A 22450-nucleotide genomic window follows, 5' to 3' on the forward strand; every position below is an offset into this window, starting at 1 on the left:
GCCATGAACAGTAGGTTTATCAGAGTATCAGTCCTAGAGCTTCTAGCGTTAGTTTTGTTGTTTTGTACCTTGTTGGTTTATTGTTGACTTACCTCCGTTTCTGTTCCATCTCCAGTCACTCGTCCGGAACCCTCACCCTACCTCTGCCTGATGGTCGGCGGCTGCCGAGCCATCATTGGACCAACACCTGCACCCTCAACAACTCATCCACGCCGCCCGCTCTGTTCCCTGGATTATCCTGCACCTTTTTTGAATCTGTAATAAACCCTCACCTTCGTTCAACTCTCCTTGTTCTGGTCTGCTTCTGGGTTCTGTCTGAGGGAACCGTGACAGAACGATCCGGCCAGTAATGAACCCAGCGGACCTGGACTCTGTTCGCCATGCCATTACCCATCAGGAGAAGATGTTGGGCCATCATAGCACGGTACTACAGGAGATCGCGTTGTCAGTTCGGAACCTTTCTACCGGTCTGACGGAGGTCCAGAACCAACGCAAGTTTCCGGTGGAGGATCCACTACCGGTTTCACCCATCTCGCCTGCCGCTTCTGGAGCTGTGTCCTTCCGTGAGCCCGAGGTTCCGACGCCGGATAGATATGAGGGGGAGCTGGGAAGATGCCGTTCCTTCCTTATGCAGTGTGGATTAGTGTTCGATCTACAGCCCTTCTCTTATGCCACAGACAAGGCTAGGATAGCCTTTGTGATTGCGTTGCTGCGTGGTCGAGCGCTGGAGTGGGCTTCAGCCGTTTGGGAACGACAAGACCCCTGCATGGCTTCATACCAGGGGTTCACGGCCGAGATGAGGAAGCTCTTCGACCATTCCGTCCGAGGAGGGACGCAGCTAGGCGCCTGTTTTCGCTTCACCAAGGAACTCGCAGCGTGGCCGACTTCGTGATCGAGTTCAAGACGTTGGCGGTGGAGAGTGGGTGGAACGAGGAGTCTCTGCAAGCGGCCTTTTACCAGGGTCTGTCGGAGCAGCTCAAGGATGAGTTGATCTCCTATCCGGAGCCTAGTGACCTGGACAGCTTGGTAGCCTTGTCTATTCGGGTGGATAATCGAGTCCGAGAGCGAGGGAGGGAGAAGCAATGGGGTCCGTCCAATCGATCAGCTTCTCAGTTCCCAGTCGGGTCGGGTGGTGGACCAGAACACGTCGATCATTCTCCACCACAATGGATTAGTGGAGAGGTCCTCTCTCCCGATTCTGAACCCATGCAAGTGGGGCGGCACGGGTTAACCAAGGAGGAGCGTCAACATAGACGTAAGACCAACTGCTGCCTCTACTGTGGTAGCTCGGGACATTACATCTCCACTTGTTCCCGGCGGTCGTCAAACTGCCCGGCTCGCTAAAGTTGGGAGGACTTTTAGCGAGCCAGTTTCAACCTCTCAGTACCTCTGTCAGACCCCGTTTCCCGGCTACCCTTGTGAACAGGAATCAGAGCTTAGCGCTTAACGCTTTTATCGATTCAGGTGCCGATGGAAGCTTTCTTGATGCCGAGTTGGTGGAACAGCTGGGGCTTTCCAAGGAGCAATTGCCGGAAGCCATTGAAGCGACCACTCTGAACGGCAGTAGTCTGGCACGTATCACGATGAGGACTGAACCGGTTAAGATGCGGTTGTCGGGGAATCATTCTGAGATGATTTCATTCTTCATTCTGCCGTCTTCCCATGTTCCTCTGGTCCTTGGATACCCCTGGCTGAAGGAACACAATCCCACGTTCGATTGGGTGACGGGCAAGGTAACGAGTTGGAGCCTTGATTGTCATGCTAACTGTCTCAAGACTGCCTGCCCCCATTCGGTTCCCAGTCAGGTGATTGAGGCTAAACCCCCAGATTTGTCCCTGGTTCCCGAGACATATCACGATTTGGGGAAGTTTTCAGTAAGCAGAAGGCTCTGTCACTCCCTCCCCACCGACCATATGATTGTGCCATCAACCTGGTTCCTGGAGCTGTCTACCCCAAGGGAAGGTTATACAGTATCTCCCGACCTGAACGTGAGGCGTTGGAGACCTACATCAAGGAGTCCCTAGCTGCTGGTCTCGTTCGTCCCTCGTCATCACCCCTGGGGGCAGGATTCTTCTTTGTGGGTAAGAAGGATGGCTCTCTTCGACCGTGTATTGATTATCGGGGGTTGAATGACATCACGGTCAAGAACAAGTATCCCCTGCCCTTGATGAGTTCTGCCTTCGACTCCTTACAGGGTGCTACGGTGTTCACCAAGCTAGACCTACGCAATGCGTATCACCTGGTCCGGATCAGAGAGGGGGACGAGTGGTTGACGGGTTTCAATACACCGATGGGTCACTTCGAGTATCAGGTGATGCCGTTTGGACTGACCAATGCTCCAGCGGTATTCCAGAGTATGGTGAACGACGTCCTGAGAGATATGATCGGTCTCTTTGTGTTTGTTTACCTGGATGACATTCTGATCTTCTCGAAGGAACCTTCCGACCACGTCCAGCATGTCCGGCAGGTTCTGCAGCGATTGTTGGAGAATCGCCTGTTCGTGAAGGCCGAGAAGTGCGAGTTTCACGCCCACACGACATCCTTTCTCGGGTACATCATCTCCAGGGGAGAGATTAGGATGGACCAGGAGAAGGTTAGAGCGGTTCTGGAATGGGCCCAGCCCGGTACGAGATTGCAGCTCCAGAGATTTTTGGGGTTTGCGAATTTCTACCGCAGATTCATCCGGGATTACAGCCGTGTGGCCGCTCCGTTAACTGCCTTGACTTCCAGTATCAGGACCTTCAAGTGGAATCCGGAGGCGGATCGAGCGTTTCTGGATTTGAAGAGGCGATTCACCAACGCACCGATTCTCTCTCAACCGGACACGGCCCGTCAGTTCGTCGTTGAAGTGGACGCGTCTGATGTGGGAGTTGGCGCCATCCTGTCGCAGCGATGCTCCACGGACAGTAAACTCCATCCCTGCGCCTACTACTCTCGTCGCCTTTCGCCTGCGGAGAGGAATTACGATGTGGGTAACCGGGAGCTTCTCGCGGTGAAACTTGCCTTGGAGGAGTGGCGCCACTGGTTGGAGGGGCGGAGCAACCGTTTATTGTCTGGACTGACCACAAGAATCTTGCTTACGTGCAATCGGCTAAACGTCTCAACTCCCGTCAGGCCAGGTGGGCGTTGTTTTTCGGACGATTCAAGTTTGCCCTGACGTTCCGACCTGGATCTAAGAACGGCAAGGCGGACGCCTTGTCCCGGATGTTCTCCAAGACGGAGGAGAGTGGGTCCAAGACCGAGACAATCCTCCCCCGGAACTGCGTCGTGGGAGCAGTTATGTGGAAGATTGAGGAGGAGGTGCTGGCGGCCCTTCGGACTCAGCCCGGTCCCGGTAACGGTCCACCCGGTCGGTTGTTTGTGCCTGAGTCGGTTCGTCCTGCTGTCCTCAAATGGTCCCACGCCAGCAAGATGGCTTGTCACCCTGGCGTGGCTCGGACAATGGCGTTTCTTCGCAGACGTTTTTGGTGGCCTGCCATGGCCGAGATACTCGGGGTTTTGTTGCTGCCTGTCCAGTGTGTGCGCAGAATAAGAGTACCAATCGGCCCAGCTCTGGACTACTTCACCCCCTTCCTATTCCCCGGCGACCATGGTCGCATCTGGCCCTGGACTTCGTCACCGGGTTGCCCGCTTCTGAGGGGAACACGGTCGTTCTGACTATCGTGGACAGATTCAGCAAGTTCGCCCACTTTGTGCCAATTGCCAAGCTTCCCTCTGCCTCGGAGACGTCCGAGATCCTGGTTAGGGAGGTTTTCAGGGTCCACGGTTTGCCCAGTGATATCGTTTCCGACCGTGGCCCTCAGTTTACCTCTGCTGTCTGGAAGTCCTTCTGTTTGGCCATTGGAGCTACAGTCAGTCTCACATCTGGTTTTCACCCCCAATCCAATGGTCAGGCGGAGAGAGCCAACCAGAAGATGGAATCCACGCTACGCTGTCTGGTCTCTTCCAACCCCACCTCCTGGGTCTCTCAGTTGCCTTGGGTTGAGTATGCCCACAATACTCTCCCTACATCTGCCACTGGGATGTCTCCCTTCCAGTGCCTGTATGGCTACCAACCTCCCTTGTTCCCTTCTCAGGAGAAGGAGCTCTCAGTGCCTTCTGTTCAGGCCCATATTCAGTCGTTGCCACCGGACCTGGCATCGGGCCAGAAAGGCACTCCTTAGAGTTTCGGACCGGTATCAGCTCCAGGCGAATCGTCGCCGGATCCCCGCTCCCACCTACACCATCGGAGATAGGGTCTGGTTGGCCACACGGGATCTTCCTTTACGGACTGAGTCTAGGAAGTTGTTACCGAAGTTCATTGGTCCGTTTGTGGTGGAGAAGGTGATCAATCCAGTGGCAGTTCGACTCAAACTACCGAGGACGCTCAGAGTCCATCCCACCTTTCATGTCTCCTGCCTCAAGCCTGTCTTCCTCAGTCCTCTGTTGCCTCCTCCGCCTCCTCCTCCTCCTCCTCGGATGATCGGAGGTGGTCCTGCCTACACGGTGCGTCGCATCATGGATTCCAGACGGCGGGGCCGGGGTTTCCAGTATCTCGTGGACTGGGAGGGGTATGGTCCTGAAGAGAGGAGTTGGATTCCGCGGCGACAGGTCCTAGATGCTGACCTCATCAGTGATTTCTACCGCCTCCATCCTGGCGCTCCGGGAGGTCCGCCCGGTGGCGTTCGTCGGAGGGGGGTACTGTAACGATCCCGGCAGTCTGAGTCGGGTCCTGTCTGGTGACTAGTTTTTCCTGTTCGTGATCTCCAGTTTCCCGAGGGTTCGGGAACGCTCCGGGAGCTCTCTTGTTTTCCGCACCTGCATCCCATCAGCAATCTGCACACCTGGTCCTGATCATCACCCTTCTTAGGCTCTGGCCAAACATCCAGTTCCTGCCGGATCGTTAGCCATGAACAGTAGGTTTATCAGAGTATCAGTCCTAGAGCTTCTAGTGTTAGTTTTGTTGTTTTGTACCTTGTTGGTTTATTGTTGACTTACCTCCGTTTCTGTTCCATCTCCAGTCACTCGTCCGGAACCCTCACCCCTACCTCTGCCTGATGGTCGGCGGCTGCCGAGCCATCATTGGACCAACACCTGCACCCTCAACAACTCATCCACGCCGCCCGCTCTGTTCCCTGGATTATCCTGCACCTTTTTTGAATCTGTAATAAACCCTCACCTTCGTTCAACTCTCCTTGTTCTGGTCTGCTTCTGGGTTCTGTCTGAGGGAACCGTGACAAACAGCCTCCTCAATACACGACGCACCAGGGTTATATGCTCGGCTCGGGTAGACGAGTACACCAGAATGTCATCAATGTACACGACCACCCCTTGTCCCTGCATATCCCGGAAAATGTCATCTACGAAGGATTGGAAGACTGATGGAGCATTCATCAACCCATATGGCATGACGAGATATTCGAAATGACCTGACGTGGTACTAAACGCTGTCTTCCATTCGTTGCCCCTCCCTAATGCGCACCAAGTTATACGCGCTCCTGAGATCCAATTTTGTGAAAAACCGCGCTCCATGCAAGACTCTGTCATGGTCGCAATCAGAGGGAGTGGATAACTGTATTTCACAGTAATCTGATTGAGACCACGGTAATCAATGCACGGGCGCAACCCTCCATCTTTCTTCTTCACAAAAAAGAAGCTCGAGGAGGCGGGAGAAGTGGAGGGCCGAATGTATCCCTGTCTCAAAGATTCGGCTATGTAAGTCTCCATAGCTTTTCTCTCCTCTTGAGACAAAGGATACACGTGGCTCCGTGGGAGCGCTGCTCCTGCCTGGAGATCAATCGCACAATCCCCCTGTCTATGAGGAGGCAACTGCGTCGCCCTAGTTTTACTAAACACGAGAGCTAAATCCCCATATTCAGGCGGAATGTGCAGTGCGGGCACTTGGTTTGGACTTTCCACCGAAGTCGCCCCCACGGAAACACCCAGACATCGCCCCTCGCACTGAGCAGACCACCCATCGAGAGCCCTCTGTTGCCACGAAATAGCAGGGTTATGGGTGTTTAACCAGGGAATTCCCAGCACCACTGGGTACGCAGGAGAGTCGATCAGATACAGCTGTATAGTCTCTTCATGACCCCCCTGCGCACACATCCTAAGTGGTGCTGTGATCTCCTAATCAACCCCCGACCCCAACGGGCGGCTATCTAAGGCATGAACGGGAAAAGGTTTGTCAACAGGTAGGAGAGGGATCCCTAAATCTAAACAAAACTTCCGATCAACAAAATTCCCAGCTGCGCCTGAATCTACTAGCGCCTTATGCTGGGAAAACACACAGGTATACAAAAGTGCGCAACAGAAAGCTCTGGGTAAGTGGGACGTCTACTCACCTGGGAGGCCCCCCCCAGTGCGTGGCCTGTTGTCTTCTCCCCCGGAGAACCCTCCCCAGCACCTGGCCGCAGTGTGCCCTCCACGACCGCACTTGGTGCAGGAGACAGGCCCCCTCGGGCTCCTCCTCCTCCTTTCTCTAGCGCCGGCACCCCCGAGCTCCATAGGGCTCGGCTCGGAGGTGCCGGAGGGCGGAATGGACGGACCCCCTCGGGACGTCCACGGGTGGCCAGCAGGGTGTCCAGACGGATGGACATATCGACCAACTGGTCGAAGGTGAGATGGGTATCCCTGCAGGCCAACTCACGTTGAACGTCCTCCCGTAGGCTACATCGAAAATGGTCGATGAGGGCCCGTTCATTCCACCCTGCGTCCGCCGCTAGAGTCCGAACTCTAGAGCAAACGCCTGTGCGCTCCTCCTCCCCTGTCTCAGGTGGACTAGACGCTCCCCCGCCGCTTTGCCCTCAGGTGGATGGTCGAACACGGCCTTGAAGCGGCGGGAGAACTCGGCGTAGGAGATGGTGTTGGCGTCCATCTTCCTCCACTCGGCGTTAGCCCACTCCAACGCCTTGCCCGTGAGACAGGAGATGAGGGCGGAAACGCTCTCGTGTCCCGAGGGCACCGGGTGTACAGTGGCCAGGTAGAGCTCCACCTGCAGGAGGAACCCCTGACACCCGGCAGCTGTTCCGTCATACGCCCTCGGGAGCGAGGCCGAATCCCCCTGGGTTCCGGACCTGGGACTGGTGGACCGGCCGATGGGGTTGGCAGGGTAGGTGGAGGTGTGGGTACCCCGCTGGCCTCCCATCGGTGCAGGGTGTTGATGACGTCCTGTAGAGCGGTCCCCAGTTGTCGTATCTGGTCATCTTGGCCGCGAACATGCTCCTCGAGCGACTCAGGCGTAACTGCAGATCCTGCTGATTCCATTTTGGTGTGTGATTCTGTCAAGGGGTGCTGAAGGTGGGTGTGGTGCATGAATCAAGCGCAGGACGCAGAAGCTCAGTCCAAAAGACTTTAGTGCAATATTCACGTAGAAAATAAGCACAATAAGCCCGAAGGCGAAATAACGGCGCACACAGGCGTCAAACAAACGGCACACTAACATGTGCGAAAAACCTCTCCAAAACACTGGAGGGAAGTACGTAGCTCCAACACAAAACAGAAGAGCAATCACACACAAAGACAAACACACACAACGAGAACTAAATAGGACACTAACGAGGACTAACAAGACACAGGTGTACAACATCAAGACAAAACCAAACGAACATGAAACATAGATCGGTGGCAGCTAGTACTCCGGGGACGACGACCGCCGAAGCCTGCCCGAACCAGGAGGAGGAGCAGCCTCGGCCGAAACCGTGACACCTTGATGACAGCTTTGCACACTCTTGGCATTCTCTCAACCAGCTTCACCTGGAATGGTTTTCCAACAGTCTTGAAGGAGTTCCCACATATGCTGAGCACTTGTTGGCTGCTTTGCCTTCACTCTGTGGTCCGACTCATCCCAAACCATCTCAATTGGGTTGAGGTCGGGGGATTGTGGAGGCCAGGTCATCTAATGCAGCACTCCATCACTCTCCTTCTTGGTAAAATAGCCCTTACACAGCCTGGAGGTGTGTTGGGTCATTGTCCTGTTGAAAAATAAATGATAGTCCCACTAAGACCAAACCAGATGGGATGGCATATCGCTGCAGAATGCTGTGGTAGCCATGCTGGTTAAGTGTGCCTTGAATTCTAAATAAATCACAGACAGTGTCACCAGCAAAGCACCCCCACACCATAACACCGCCTCCTCCATGCTTTACGGTGGGAAATACACATGCGGAGATCATCCGTTCACCCACAACGCGTCTCACAAAGACATGGCGGTTGGAACCAAAAATCTCCAATTTGGACTCCAGACCAAAGGACAAATTTCCACCGGTGTAATGTCCATTGCTCGTGTTTCTTGGTCCAGCCAGGTCTCTTCTTCTTATTGGTGTTGGTTTCTTTGCAGCAATTCAACCATGAAGGCCTGATTCACACAGTCCCTTCTGAACAGTTGATGTTGAGCTGTGTCTGTTACTTGAACTCTGTGAAGCATTTATTTGGGCTGAATTTCTGAAGCTGGTAACTCCAATGAACTTATCCTCTGCAGCAGAGGGAACTCTGGGTCTTCCATTCCTGTGGCGGTCCTCATGAGAGTCAGTTTCATCATAGCACTTGATGGTTTTTGCGACTGCACTTGAAGAAACTTTCAAAGTTCTTGACATTTTCCGTTTTGACTGACCTTCATGTCTTAAAGTAATGATGGACTGTTGTTTCTCTTTGCTTATTTGAGCTGTTCTTGCCATACTGGTACTGTATATAAAGAATGTGGGACTCAAAAAAGGCAGTGTAGAACACCATTGCCCAAAATGCATTGCTCCAATAGGTTTGTCCCCCAAAAATGTATTTTCCTACGAATGAAGTCGCACCAAAATGTGTGTATTTTCACACGAATTAAGCAACACAAAATGCACAAAATCTGCTGAAATACTTTTTGTACATATTTGCACTAATTGAGTGTGAGATTGTGTTGGATCTGTCAACTTTACATGGATCTGTAAACTTTATATTGATCAGTACTCCTCTATGTCTCTTCTAGATGGCTTCTGGAGACGCGTCTGACATCAGTTCCAGGAGATGTCTTCTCCAACCTGGTCAACATCTCAAGGATGTGAGTGAATCACCATCTGCACAGTCTCTTTTCACCATTATTCCCTTCCTTGACCCTCTCTTTCTTTCTCTCTCTCTGATCATCATCACAAATTCTCAACTCGTTAAGCCACAAAGCTATATTTAAATTCTTAATATCCCAACTCCACATCATCCACCTGTCTCTTTTCCTCCCTCTGATCCAAAAGATTGGGATCACAGATCCAAGCCTTTCCCAAGCCTCCTCTTTCTCTCTGCTTCCCCTCTCTCTCTCTCTTTCACTCTCTCTCTCTCTCTCTCTCTCTCTCTATCTCTCTCTCTCTCTCCTTCTGTCTTTCTCTCTCTCTCTCCCCCACTCTCTCTCTCTCTCTCTCTCTCTCTCTCTCTCTCTCTCTCTCTCTCTCTCTCTCTCTCTCTCTCTCTCTCTCTCTCTCTCTCTCTCTCTCTCTCTCTCTCTCTCTCTCTCTCTCTCTCTCTCTCTCTCTCTCTGTCTTCTCCTCACCTCGTGCAGATGATCTGTTCTCTGTTTAGTATCACCGCTGTCTGCTAATCACAGTTGGAAGAGCTAATGCGTTCCTAGAATAGGAATGTCGGCATTCCCACCGCAAGGGCCTAGGCATCGGCAAGGTATTCCAGTAGAGTCGCTGTATGGATTGGTGCCTCTTTCAGGGAACGGTTTAGATGATGTGGTAAAATATACATTCAGTAGAAAAAGGTGGAAAAGGGTATCACCAAGCCAAAATGTTAAAAGCAATACAAAAATTAGAAATGTAGTTCTTTTTAGAAGACTTCTCTGACAATATACACTAGCTAGGCCTTGCTCTCAGCCTGTGAGGCCAGTGGCTGTGTCCAAGTCATGCATGAGGAAAGAAGAGAGACAGAGAAAGAGAGAGCAAAGGAGATGTTTTTTCCCCAGCCTCACCCAGCACACCTCTATATCGCACAACAGAATAGCAGGTTAGCGTTTTTCGTCATGAATCTTGTTCTGGAGGCAGCTCTGCAGAGTGGTCACTAGCTGTCATAAAATCTGATTTTAAACCTAACCTTAACCCTAACCTTAACCACACTGCTAACCCTAGTGCCTAACCCTAACCTTAAATTAAGATCAAAAAGTAAAAAAAAATATATATATATATATATTACATTTTTACAATATAGCCAATTTTGACTTTGCAGCTGCCCAGTTCTGCCTCCATGACAAGACTCATGACAATAAACTTCAACCTGCAACAGAATACTGGAATAGAGACCCTTTTTAACCTGTAATCTACACAGTCTAGACTGGAAATAAGTTTTTGACCCCCTTAATTTACAGCATGTAAATAGTATTTATTAGCAATCAGGAGCAATTCTAGTCTAGTGCGCTGCACTTTAAATACTAACCCCGCTTTCTCACAATGAAGAGACGCATTCCATTTCTGATATAGATTCAGAGTCTAAGTCTCAGTTTGTTTTATATGCCATTAGACTACACACTAACTACACAGTAGTTACTCAGTAATAACAAATGAAAGCAGTGGTACTGATGACTGGGTAATGGATATGTGTGGTTCATACATACCTGTTAAATTACCATGGATTTAGAGGCTTTGGGAGAAGTGGGTGGTTAAGTCTATAGGACTGAGGCTAAAGCTTGGTTTTGGATTGAAGATGATCATTAGTCTAGTAGCTTTACTACTCACAGTGGTTCAGGTACACTCCCCTCCGTATTTATTTGGACAGTGCAGCTAGCATTTTTACATTTGGCTCTATACTCCTACAAATTAGAATTTGAGATCAAATGTTTAATATGAGGCAACAGTACAGAATGTCACCTTTTATTTGAGGGTATTTTCATACATATATTTTTTAGCTTCCCTACCCCCTCCCCCCCATTTGAAGATTTGTGGACAAAAGAATTTGGACAAATTCACTTATAGTGTATTAAAGTAGTCCAAAGTTTAGTATTTGGTCCCATATTCTTAGCACGCAATGACAACATCAAGCTTGTGACTCTACAAACTTGTTAGATGCATTTTCAGTTTGTTTTGGTTGTGTTTCAGATTGTTTTGCCCAATAGGAACTGAATGGTGAATAATGTATTGTGTCATTTTGGAGTCACTTTTATTGTTAATAAAAATAGAAGATGTTTCTGAACACTTCTAGAGTAATGTGGATGCTACCATGATTATGGATAAAAATGCTAGCCTCTCCTGTTATTGGTAATGTTGAGATGTTAGCATTTATTTTGGCGGTATGATCTTTGTTCCGCTGTAACTTTCTCACTCATCATTATTCACAATTCATTCATGATTATCCATACTCATGGTAACATCCACATGAATGTAGAAGTGTTCAGAAACCTTATTTTCTTATTTACAATAAAAGTTGGGCACAACGTAATCCGAGGCAGAAACCCCAAAAAAACTGCCCAATGCATCCAACAAGTTTGTAGAGTCAGAAGCTTGATGTAGTCATTGCATGCTAAGAATGTGGGACCAAATACTATCCTTTTTACTACTTTAATAAACTATAAGTGAATTTGTCCAAATACTTATGAAGAAAATGTATTTAAATGGGGGGACAAGATGCATAAAGTGCTTTCATTTCTAAACCGTAAAACCGATATGTATGAAAATACCCTCAAATAAAAGGTGACATTCTGTACTGTACCCTCATATGAAACATTTGATCTCAAATCCAAAATGCCGGAGTATACAAAGTTGAGCTTCACTGTCCAAATAAATATGGAAGGGAGTGTATATGAAAGGAAATCCTATGTTGTATATTAACCGGTATGATTGCACAATACTTTTAATTATATTTGATCAAATGTTACATAGTAAAACCATATGTGTAAAGAATGTGCAGGAAAGAGTGCAAAATGGATCTTTAATTTTATTAGAAAGACACCGTATGTCTTTCTGTATATTGAGAATCACTATATCAAAGTATGATGGTTTCTTTCTTTCAGATACATATCAGTGGACGTGACACTGGCAGGACTTGAGAGGCATTCCTTCTACAATCTAAAGAAAATCACCCACATGTGAGTAGAGGATATGTACACTCCCCTCCAGATGTATTTGGACAGTGAAGATCAAAATACTAATTTGGCTCTATACTCCAGCATTTTAGATTTGAGCTAGAATGTTTCATATGAGGTGACAGTACAGAATGTCACCTTTAATTTGAGGGTATTTTCATACATATCTGTTTTAACGTTCAGAAATGAAAGCACTTTATAGATCTAGTCCCCATATTTGAAGAAGTCATGAAAATACCCTCAAATAAAAGGTGACATTCTGTACTGTCGCCTCATATGAAACGTTTGATCTCAAATCCAAAATGCTGGAGCTTCACAAAATGTTTTGCTTCACTGTCCAAATACATATGGAGGGGAGTGTTTTTTCTAATAGTGACTCTTATGAAACATACATTATGGTGAAGAAGTTAGATGACTTTGCCTTGTTATTTTCAGGATCGGAAATAGTTTTCACCGCTTCTATGCCACAAACCATTGCGAGCATCAGCATTTGCATACATGATCAAGAGAAATTCTATAACTGTTACCCAACAGCGTTTCCATAACAGTTACGGTTGACAACAACATTTCATAAGGTCTGAAGAGCGTCACTTTGCCGTCCCATGTTACTCTAGAGTAGCACTTTAGCACAGTGGCTTTTGACGTAATGACGTTGGAGAAAATAATTGATATATTGAGTATCTGTCTCCTGTCCATCATCGCTAGGCCTGGGTCTAAACAGACAGACGTAACAACATGTAACTGGAGATGTTAGGGGAGAGGGAAAGCCAACAGTCAATATGTGGTTTTCCTATCCATGCCTGAGCTGCTGTAGAAGCTGGCATGCTTGAGAGCATGTTGGTTAGTCTTGGTTGTCTCTATCTCCTTAACTGCATCTGATGTATGTTCTCTCTAAGGTCTGACCACTAAGTTACATGGGATGAAACTAATCAAGCTGCTTCATCAGCATAATACACAATTGGCCCAGTGTCGTCCAGGGTAGGGGAGGGAATGGCCGGCAGGGATGTAGCTCAGTTGGTAGAGCATGGCGTTTGCAACGCCAGGGTTGTGGGTTCGATTCCCACGGGGGGGGTATGAAAAAATAAAATAATGTATGCACTAACTGTAAGTCGCTCTGGATAAGAGCGTCTGCTAAATTACTAAAATGTAAATAATACAGAACGCTAACTTTTCCGTTATCTCATATTCCATTGACTGTCCCTCAGCAAAGTCCCCACTGTGACAGGCTCTATATTTGGCCAATCCCTGTCCTGGCTCACGCTCTGTGATAGGCTCAAAGTGTAGAGACCAAGATGGTTTCTCCCACCCTTTCTATTGGCTCTCCAGGCCCTGTTCAGACCTGATTGGTCCAGTGGTTGTGCCACACCACATAATAATGGCATCGCTCTTTGGTTTCCTCCAGGGGGTCAGAAACAAATTCATGTTGGGCTTCCTGTCAGCTGCTCGTGGCCAGCGGGCAGGCAGCAGCTGTTAGGGCTGAGGGACCAAGAGGAGGTGGAGGGTGGCGAGAGCTGTTCAGGGAACCAAGAAGCTGTGGGCTGGGAGGGAGGGAGGGAGGGAGGGAGTGGAGTGTGGGATGGGGGTAGAAGGGTGGAGGGTAGCGGTTCACTGCACACAGACACACCAACTTGGGGGCTGAGAGGGAGGGAGGAAGGTGGTGGAGGATGAGGTGGGGTGGAGGTTGGAAGGTAGAGGAGTGGGTAGCACTTCACTGCACACAAACACACACACACAGTGGCTCAGACTTCCAGTGGTCAGAACATGTTGGCCAGGGTGCTGATTGCGGTTACCCAGGTGTGCGAAGGAGGGCTAGGATCACACGTTCCCCAGCATTCATCCACACCACATGGGTTAGACAAGCATGGGCTTCACTACGGCCGGGGCGCACCAGAGTCAACACACTAATGAAACGTTAATTGAACCTTGACTTCCGGAGTTAGATGTATGTGGAGACTTTGGAGATTTTCCTCCTGGTCTTTCCGATAGACAGACATGCACCTTACCCTCTTCTGTCAGCACTCAGTGTGTGTGTGTCCGTGTGTGTGCATGTGTGTGTGTGCATGTAAGTAAGCATTTCACTGTAAAGTCTACACCTGTTGCTTACGAAGCATGTGACGAATAAGATTTCATTTGATGTGTGTGTGTGTGTCAGTGAACCTGAAGCACATACTTGACCTTTAAAGAACATGAAAGGAAGCTGTAAAGGTCTAGTGGGGATGAATACAACCCTTGTATCGACTGAATATATACGACACAACATGTCCTGTATGTTCAGTGACACAGGAACGCCAAATTACTAAGCAAAGCAAAGGATGTATGAGCACTTAATCCTAGGATACACAGAAGAACATGTCAAACTGGAAAACATCATGTTGACTGTAATTCTTGAGGTGTATTTGTGTTTTCCATTTCAGAGAGATCCGGAACGCGAAGAGTCTGTCATACATCGACCCAGAAGCATTTAAGAACCTTCCAAACCTGAAATACCTGTGAGCTCTTTCAGAAATCATATGTGTATTATAAACATCAAGGGACAGTCTTATTTCAAAATCAAAACCATCTTTGCTTTGAAAACGCTATTGTGAGTCCAAACTGACAACGTTACTTTAACACAAGATACAATAGATGAGACTTGCCTTCAAATATTTGGCTTTGGCAATAATTGAGCAATTATATCCAATCTATTCAATTTAAAAGGTTCCTACTGTATATGCCAGTACTGGCACTGTCATGTTACAATTTTATACTCTGTGGTAGCTTGATTGGTGAGGGAGTCAGCTTGGTCACTGCCAGCTATCTTTCCATCTCTCTCTTGGTTTTGATTGGGATAGTCTGCTTGGTCATCGCCTGCCAGCTATCTAACCATCTCTCTCTTGGTTCCTTCTAGGGGTATTTTCAATACTGGCCTCACCATCTTTCCTAATCTCACCAACATCCACTCAGATGATATGAACTTCATACTGTAAGAAAACTACAATGCTAATACATAATACCTTTGTTAGTACTATACTCTTACAAGTAGGAACTGTCTCACAAGTATTACAACCCGACAACCGTAATATATATATATACCTTACTAATTTTCCCATATTACATGTGAAAAATAATGGCATTTTTACCAGTAAATCGATTGAGGTTTGAATCTCTTTTATGAGAGAGACATACACACAAACACTCCCCTACATATTTATTTGGACAGTGAAGCTAAAACCTATACAAAATAGCATTTGAGGTGACAGTACAGAATGTCACCTTTTATTTGAGGTTTTTTTCATACATATCGGTTTTACCGTTTAGAAAATGAAAGCACTTTTATGTATCTAGTCCCCTCATTTGAAGGACAAATACACTTATAGTGTATAACATTTGTCAAAAGTTTGTGACTCTACAAACTTGTTGGATGCATTTGCAGTTTGTTTTGGTTGAGTTTCGGATTATTTTGTGCCCAATAGAAATTAATGTTAAATAATGTATTGTGTCATTTTGGAGTCACCTTTATTGTAAATAAGAATAGAGTATGTTTCTGAACCCATATATTTAATGAATTAATTGTGAATAATGATGAGGTAATAAGTTAGAGGCATAAATATCATACCCCCCATAAAAACTTTCTCACTCATCATTATTCACGATTCATTCATGATTATCCGTAATCATGGTAGCATCCACATTAATGTAGAAGTGTTCAGAAACATATTCTATTCTTATTTACAATAAAAGTGACTCCAAAATGACACAATACATTATTTACCATTCATTTCTATTGGGCACAACATCATCCGAAACACATGCATCCAACAAGTTTGTAGAGTCACAAGCTTGACGTAGTCATTGCGTGCTAGGAATATGGGACCAAATACTAAACTTTTGACTAAATGTAATAAACTAAAAGTGGATTTGTCCAAATACCCATGACACTTTCAAATGGGGGGACTAGATACATAAAGTGCTTTCATTTCAAAACGGTAAAACAGATAAGTATAAAAATACCCTCAAATAAAAGGTGACATTCTGTACTGTCACGTCATATAAAACATTTGATCTCAAATCCAAAAAGCTGGAATTCTGGGGTATAGAGCCAAATTAAGGAATGTAGCTTTACTGTCCAAACAAATACATAGGGGAGTTTAGAAGCATCATCCTGTCCTATCTAAAGATCTGTCTTATATATAGTAAGGATTTTCCAACCCATTATGCCTTGCCTGTAGTCTAGTGCCAGTGGTTACTATAGTGCTAGAAGATGTACTTAGCTATTTTCCACTCTGTGGCGTTCCATTCCTTTTTCCTACTCTCTGACGAGGTTTTCTATATTTGCAACACCACCTAATTTCCTGTTGTATCTCCTCACAGTGAAATAGCTGATCATCCTTACATATCTGAGGTCCCAGCCAATTCATTCTGTGGTATTACCAACCAAGTGCTGACAGTGTGAGTACACAGCCATAGCTCTACAGTTTCACTGGTGCCTTCACTGTCGACTATAGGCCATTACATTACCCTTGCTTGCAGTCTCAGAGTGTGCCGAGAAACCACCGTTACATTAGATGCCAAAGCCATGGTCATATTGGTCACAATGGCAAACAGATTCAGGACACAACTAGCCCAATACATTGAAGTTGTTCGGTTTTGGTGGGGAGAAAATTACACAGTGAAATATGTTACAGAAAATGTTGTAGAGATTTTGGTCACTAAATTGCATACACAGGCAAATCCTCAGCACAAAAATATACATTTCATTCACCAGCTGGAATTGGCATTACTGATTAATAGGACCTGTACAACCAGACAGATTCAAAGTTAGTCAGTGGGTTGGTGCATAAAATAACACAGTGATGGCGTCAGTAAATATTACTGTTATGAATGTTTTCTAATGTTTATATTATTTATTTTATTGTATTATCTTACAGGATGTTGTACAGTAATGGCTTCACCGACATCCAACATCATGCTTTTAACGGGACCAAACTGGATGCTGTGTAAGTTATTTTGCTTATATCATTAACACAAAAGAATAGAATGGTATAGAATAGAATAGAGAATAATAGAATATAAAATTATAGAACAGAAAATTAAATACTGTATTAGTAGCCGCTCTGCTTGACCCTGCCAACCCAAAGCCATGCAAGACAAAGCGCTAAAGCAGCAGATATTCTTGTTATGTTGTATTGTTGATGACCTCTTGCTGTTTGAAACAATGACTGTATAAATAGATTGGAACAGTGCTTTGGACTGCCTTAGAGGGAGAGTCTTTTCATAGAGAAGTACTGGAGGTACGGTACTCTATGTTGTTACAGTTATGATATCTTTCACTCTGGCTTAACAATCAGTCATTTCAGACCCCTTCATTTCACCTAAATTAAATTACTTAGTATTTTGACTGGATTAAACCATTTTTGACATCTGGCATGTATATTTCCTTTCTCAAATTTACACTATTACACTACACAAGCAGTAGGATCACGGTTACATCTGAACTGGTCCTCTCAGACGTGCTTAGAGAGAGGTTAACCCCAGCCTTGATTAGGAAGCCTTAGTTCTCGTGATTTTTAAGAAGACGATTTCAGGAAGTCAGCATCAAAGCGCCAAAGGAAATGTATTTCCCCATAAGGGACAAAAAAATCGTTATTCTAGGGTTGTCTTATTTTTATCTAGATTTCATCTTACTGTACTGAGACTAACCTGGATGAATAGTTTCAAATTGAAATGTAAAAAAAACAATCATTGTGTCACTACACTGTCCCTACACACCCCTCCCCCAATATTGTATAAAGACATGTAAACATTACTTATTTTTGTTACAAAAACTGTTGGCCCTTTAACTCCAACCTTCACCCCCCGCCTCCCTCCTTTTTGTCACCTCTCTCTAGCTTTCCCGTCAGGATATGAAACATTAATATAGCTCTGACCCTCTCATCCCCTGCACCCCTGCACCCCTCCATTTAACCATTCACCCCCAGTAAAACCCTAGCTGGTCCTTATGGAGTTGTAATTAGACCAATGGGCAGTCACTTTAGTCAGTCTTACCACACTGCTGTTTGGGTTGGCACGCACAGAGCGCGCTTAGAGCAAAAACTGATCCGGGAGTGTGTGTATCGGTCTGTGTGTGAGTGTGTATGTGTGCTTTCTCCGAGCAAGAGCTGATCCAAGAGCTGTAACACCAAGACAAATACTCTCGCACACACGTTTATTATGAAAATTAGATTTAGGGATTCTACAGTATGTATTTTAAAGGCGCAGTGTGTTTCTGAAGTACCTTCTCCGATGGTGGGACGGCTAATTTAAAACAACACTCAGGATAAGACCTGAGCCGTCTGAAGTCAGTGTTACTCCAGAAAACGGTGAACATAAACAGTAAAACGTGGTGTGATGAGGATAGTGAAAATATTGTAGCATGTCTCAGAGCTATCAGGATGATTATGGTGATTGAAGTGTGTCGGTTACATTCTTGTTCGTGTGTTTGCGTGTGTGTGTGCATGTGTGTGTGTTTTCTCTCCAGGTACCTCCATAGGAACAAGCGTCTGACCAAGATGGATGAAAGGATGTTTGCTGGCACTGTTAGTGGGCCAATGCTTCTGTGAGTATTTGTTCATCCTTTATTTAACCAGGAAAGTCACATAGAGATTAACAACTCTTTTTTCAAGTGAGCCCTGGACAAAATAGTATCTCTCACTGCACTGCCCAACATTTTCAGTTAATATCTGATGTTAAAGTCGCTCAAACTACTTTGAACGAATGGTACAAATGTATCCAATGTTCCACGTTCCGGTCTTAAATGTCAGGTATTTGTCTTATTAAACAGAGAGATACAGCATGTTCCAATAATGTGATATTAAGTGTGTTTTGCAATGATATGTGGTTTATGATTTGGGTTTGGAACTTTTACAGAAAAAGTTTATAATAGAGTCTAAAATTATCAGATGATTAAGTATCTAAAATTTTAAATAATTACTAGAAAAAATTTTTTTACAAAGCCAGATTGGTTCAAATCATAACTTCCGTAATTTATTCATGGCTAAGTTTCTTTCTTTTTGTACCTCTCTATTTTCCCATAAAAGTGGAGAATGAGTGAGAAACATGTCTGGGAGAAACAGTTCAGAAATCATCACAGAGTGAAAATAGCTTAACGACAGCTGGGATTTTGACTGGGAAATCAGACGCAGATTTTGTGTGAGTGTTAGAGAAACTTCTGACTTTTCCTTCCCCTCTCTGTTTTGAGAGTCATAGTGGAATTAAATATCCCCTTCCCTTTCTGGGGAGTTTGATGCAGAAACCTTACCTCTGTTATCTGTTTTCTGAAGTAGTACTCCTAAAGCTGTAACCTCTTTAATACGTTTTTAATAAGTCAATCTGTTCCCCAGCCCTCTCAGGACTAAGCCTTGTTCAATACTTCAGAAATGCGGCCTTCCTTCCTACCTTCCTTGAAGTAATCACTGACCTGAATTGGTTGGATTGGTGCAAGTAATACGGTTTTGAACTTGCTTATACCCCATTCAATCACGTATCTCTATGCTTACCTCAAGGAAAAAAAGGAAGGAAGGATGTATATTTCTAAAGTATTGGAACAAGGTCCATGTCCTAGTCCTGGCTGAGTGGTGATGTCATCCACATGAGGTCATGGCCTAAACATCTCCCAATGACAAAATCAGACCGCCGGCATGTCTTCGCCACACACTATTATTATCCAGTGTTGCTCAATGTTCCCCCAGAGAGAGAGAGAGAACCAATGGGACAGAAAAATACTCAGCTGCCTCTCAGAAAGAAAGAAAGTGTGATTTAATTTTATGCATTGTTTGGCTTGTGTTTCTGTATATTATTATTATCTTATTAAATCATTTAGCAGATCATTTCACTGATACACTAGATGAGGAAACATCTTGTTAATGTTTTGTCCCCCACTTGGCCCCTCGAAGGGGGAGTGTAGGTTACAGTATGTACTGATAATACAATCACACAGGATGCTGAAGGAGAAATGGAACACGTCTCAAATGGCACCCTAGTCCCTGTATAGAGCACTACTTTTGACCAGGGCTCTGGTCAAAAGTAGGGCACTATATAGGGAATAGGGTGCAATTTGGGATGCAACCAAGGACTGGATGTGTGCTTGTACTGAGTTGTGACTTTACTTCCAAGTGAGGTTCAGTCTTTGGCATGGCAACGTGGACAATAAAAAACAGAATGTTTAATTAGATAAAGACGATGGAAGAGCGGTGGATACTCTTTTGCAGGAACCAGATGTAGCCGTTGTATTTTGCATTCCGTTTCAGAAAGGTTGCAAGTCTAACAATTGGGTAATAAATAGGCATTTGACAAAAAGGTTTATCCCAGATTTGGAGAATGCGCAAAATGGGTAGCCATGCATATCATAAAAACTAGAGGTGGGGAGGTGTTGCTATCATAAACAGTACAAACCCAAATCATCACTAGGCTTCATCTGTTGCTAGGCTTTAATGATAGTAATGTCTATGGCCCATGCCATGGCCTATGATTCCAAATACCATTACAGCACTTCTACACACACGCACACACATTCCCTTAGGTGACATAATTTGTGACCCCCAGCTGTATGAACTCTGTATGACCTTTGTATGAACACGGTTTAACCTCCAGCTGTCTCCTGTATTCACTGTTCTGAACTCTGTAAGAACCCTCTATGAGCCCTGTATGACCTCCAGCTGTCACATGTATTCCCTGTGTTTCCTTTTCCAGTGACGTGTCCCTGACGGGGGTGTCATCCCTCCCCACAGCAGGCCTGGAATCTCTCAGGGAACTGATGGCCCGCAGTGCCTGGAACCTGAAGAAGCTCCCGCCAATCAAAACCTTCAAACACCTGATTACCGCAGACCTCACCTACCCCTCCCACTGCTGCGGCTTCAAGAACCTCAAGAAGAAGAGAGGGTGAGATTATGTTTTAATGTTGTTTGTTTTTTATGTCAATCATTGTGAAGCCAAAGATACATTTCCATATTGCGTGGACAATAACGTTTTTCTGGAGAGGTAAAAAGCCTGTATCTTGTTGAGTTGTTGTTGAGCTGTTGTTTTACACGTTTATTTTGATTATATATTATATATATATTATTAATTTAAAATAACAATACAATACACTGACAATACACATTTCCGCTCCCACAGTGGGTGCTCTGTTTAGTGGGTGCTCTGGTCAGTGGTTGCTCTGGTCAGTGGTTGTGCTCGCCCCCACCCGCCCCGAGACGGCGGTAAGGCAAGGCCCCGCCCCCGGGCCCAAAGGGATTTTCCAAGGGCGGGAAAAAGCAAGCGCATCCATAACTACCAGGACCAGCACACACACACCACTCACAGCATGAAACCAAACCACAAAACATAAACAGTGATTAGAGGACCTCAAACATTTATACTGTACATTTGTGCATATAATTATTCCAACACTCATCAATTCCACCCTTCAGACAGCCACAGATCAAGCCATCTTTCCCAATAAATCATAATTCTACCATTTCCTCTCGCAATACATCCCTCCATTCTACCATGGTGTCTCACTAGGGACTTAAATCTCCCCATCTGCAACAAGAGCATAATGATTTTTCAAAAGACTGACTGTGGTCCTTCACACATTTATTTGTTTGTCTAGACTTTTATTTTGTAAATAAATGCTTCTTGGCTCCTTAAAACAGAGTTACAACTATACAGGTAAAAGTCAGTAAATTAGAATATTTTGAAAAACTTGATTTATTTCAGTAATTGCATTCAAAAGGTGTAACTTGTACATTATATTTATTCATTGCACACAGACTGATGCATTCAAATGTTTATTTCATTTAATTTTGATGATTTGAAGTGGCAACAAATGAAAATCCAAAATTCCGTGTGTCACAAAATTAGAATATTGTGTAAGGGTTACATTTTGAAGACACCTGGTGCCACAAACTAATCAGCTGATTAACTCAAAACACCTGCAAAGGGCTTTAAATGGTCTCTCAGTCCAGTTCTGAAGCCTACACAAACATGGGGAAGACTTCAGATTTGACAGCTGTCCAAAAGGCGACCATCGACACATTGCACAAGGAGGGAAAGACACAAAAGGTTATTGCAGAAGAGGCTGGCTGTTCTCAGAGCTCTGTGTCCAAACACATTAATAGAGAGGCAAAGGGAAGGAAAAACTGTGGTCAGAAAAAGGTGTACAAGCGATAGGGATCACCGCGCCTAGTCAAGATTGTGAAAAAAAACCCATTCAAAAATGTGGGGGAGATTCACAAGGAGTGGACAGCTGCTGGAGTCAGGGCTTCAAGATCCACCACCAAGAGACGCTTGAAAGACATGGGTTTCAACTGCCGCATACCTCGTGTCAAGCCACTGTTGACCAAGAAACAGCGCAAAAGCGTCTCACCTGGGCTAAGGAAAAAAAGAGCTGGACTGCTGCTGAGTGGTCTAAAGTCATGTTTTCTGACGAAA

The 22450-nt window shown here is 45.6% G+C and overlaps 1 protein-coding gene across 1 annotated transcript in view; it reads left to right on the forward strand.

Annotated features, from left to right (window-relative positions):
* LOC121552802 (thyrotropin receptor-like) overlaps positions 1-22450 on the forward strand; it is a 46503-nt gene that overhangs the window by 19377 nt on the left and 4676 nt on the right. Inside the window, exons 2-9 of the mRNA XM_041865847.1 lie at positions 8951-9022; positions 11954-12028; positions 14440-14514; positions 14913-14987; positions 16376-16453; positions 16933-17001; positions 18522-18599; positions 20732-20920. Of these exons, the coding sequence (XP_041721781.1) occupies positions 8951-9022; positions 11954-12028; positions 14440-14514; positions 14913-14987; positions 16376-16453; positions 16933-17001; positions 18522-18599; positions 20732-20920 (711 nt within the window). The remainder of the gene's footprint in view (positions 1-8950; positions 9023-11953; positions 12029-14439; positions 14515-14912; positions 14988-16375; positions 16454-16932; positions 17002-18521; positions 18600-20731; positions 20921-22450) is intronic.

This window comes from Coregonus clupeaformis, chromosome 36 (assembly GCF_020615455.1).
Source record: "Coregonus clupeaformis isolate EN_2021a chromosome 36, ASM2061545v1, whole genome shotgun sequence".
NCBI lineage: Eukaryota > Metazoa > Chordata > Actinopteri > Salmoniformes > Salmonidae > Coregonus > Coregonus clupeaformis.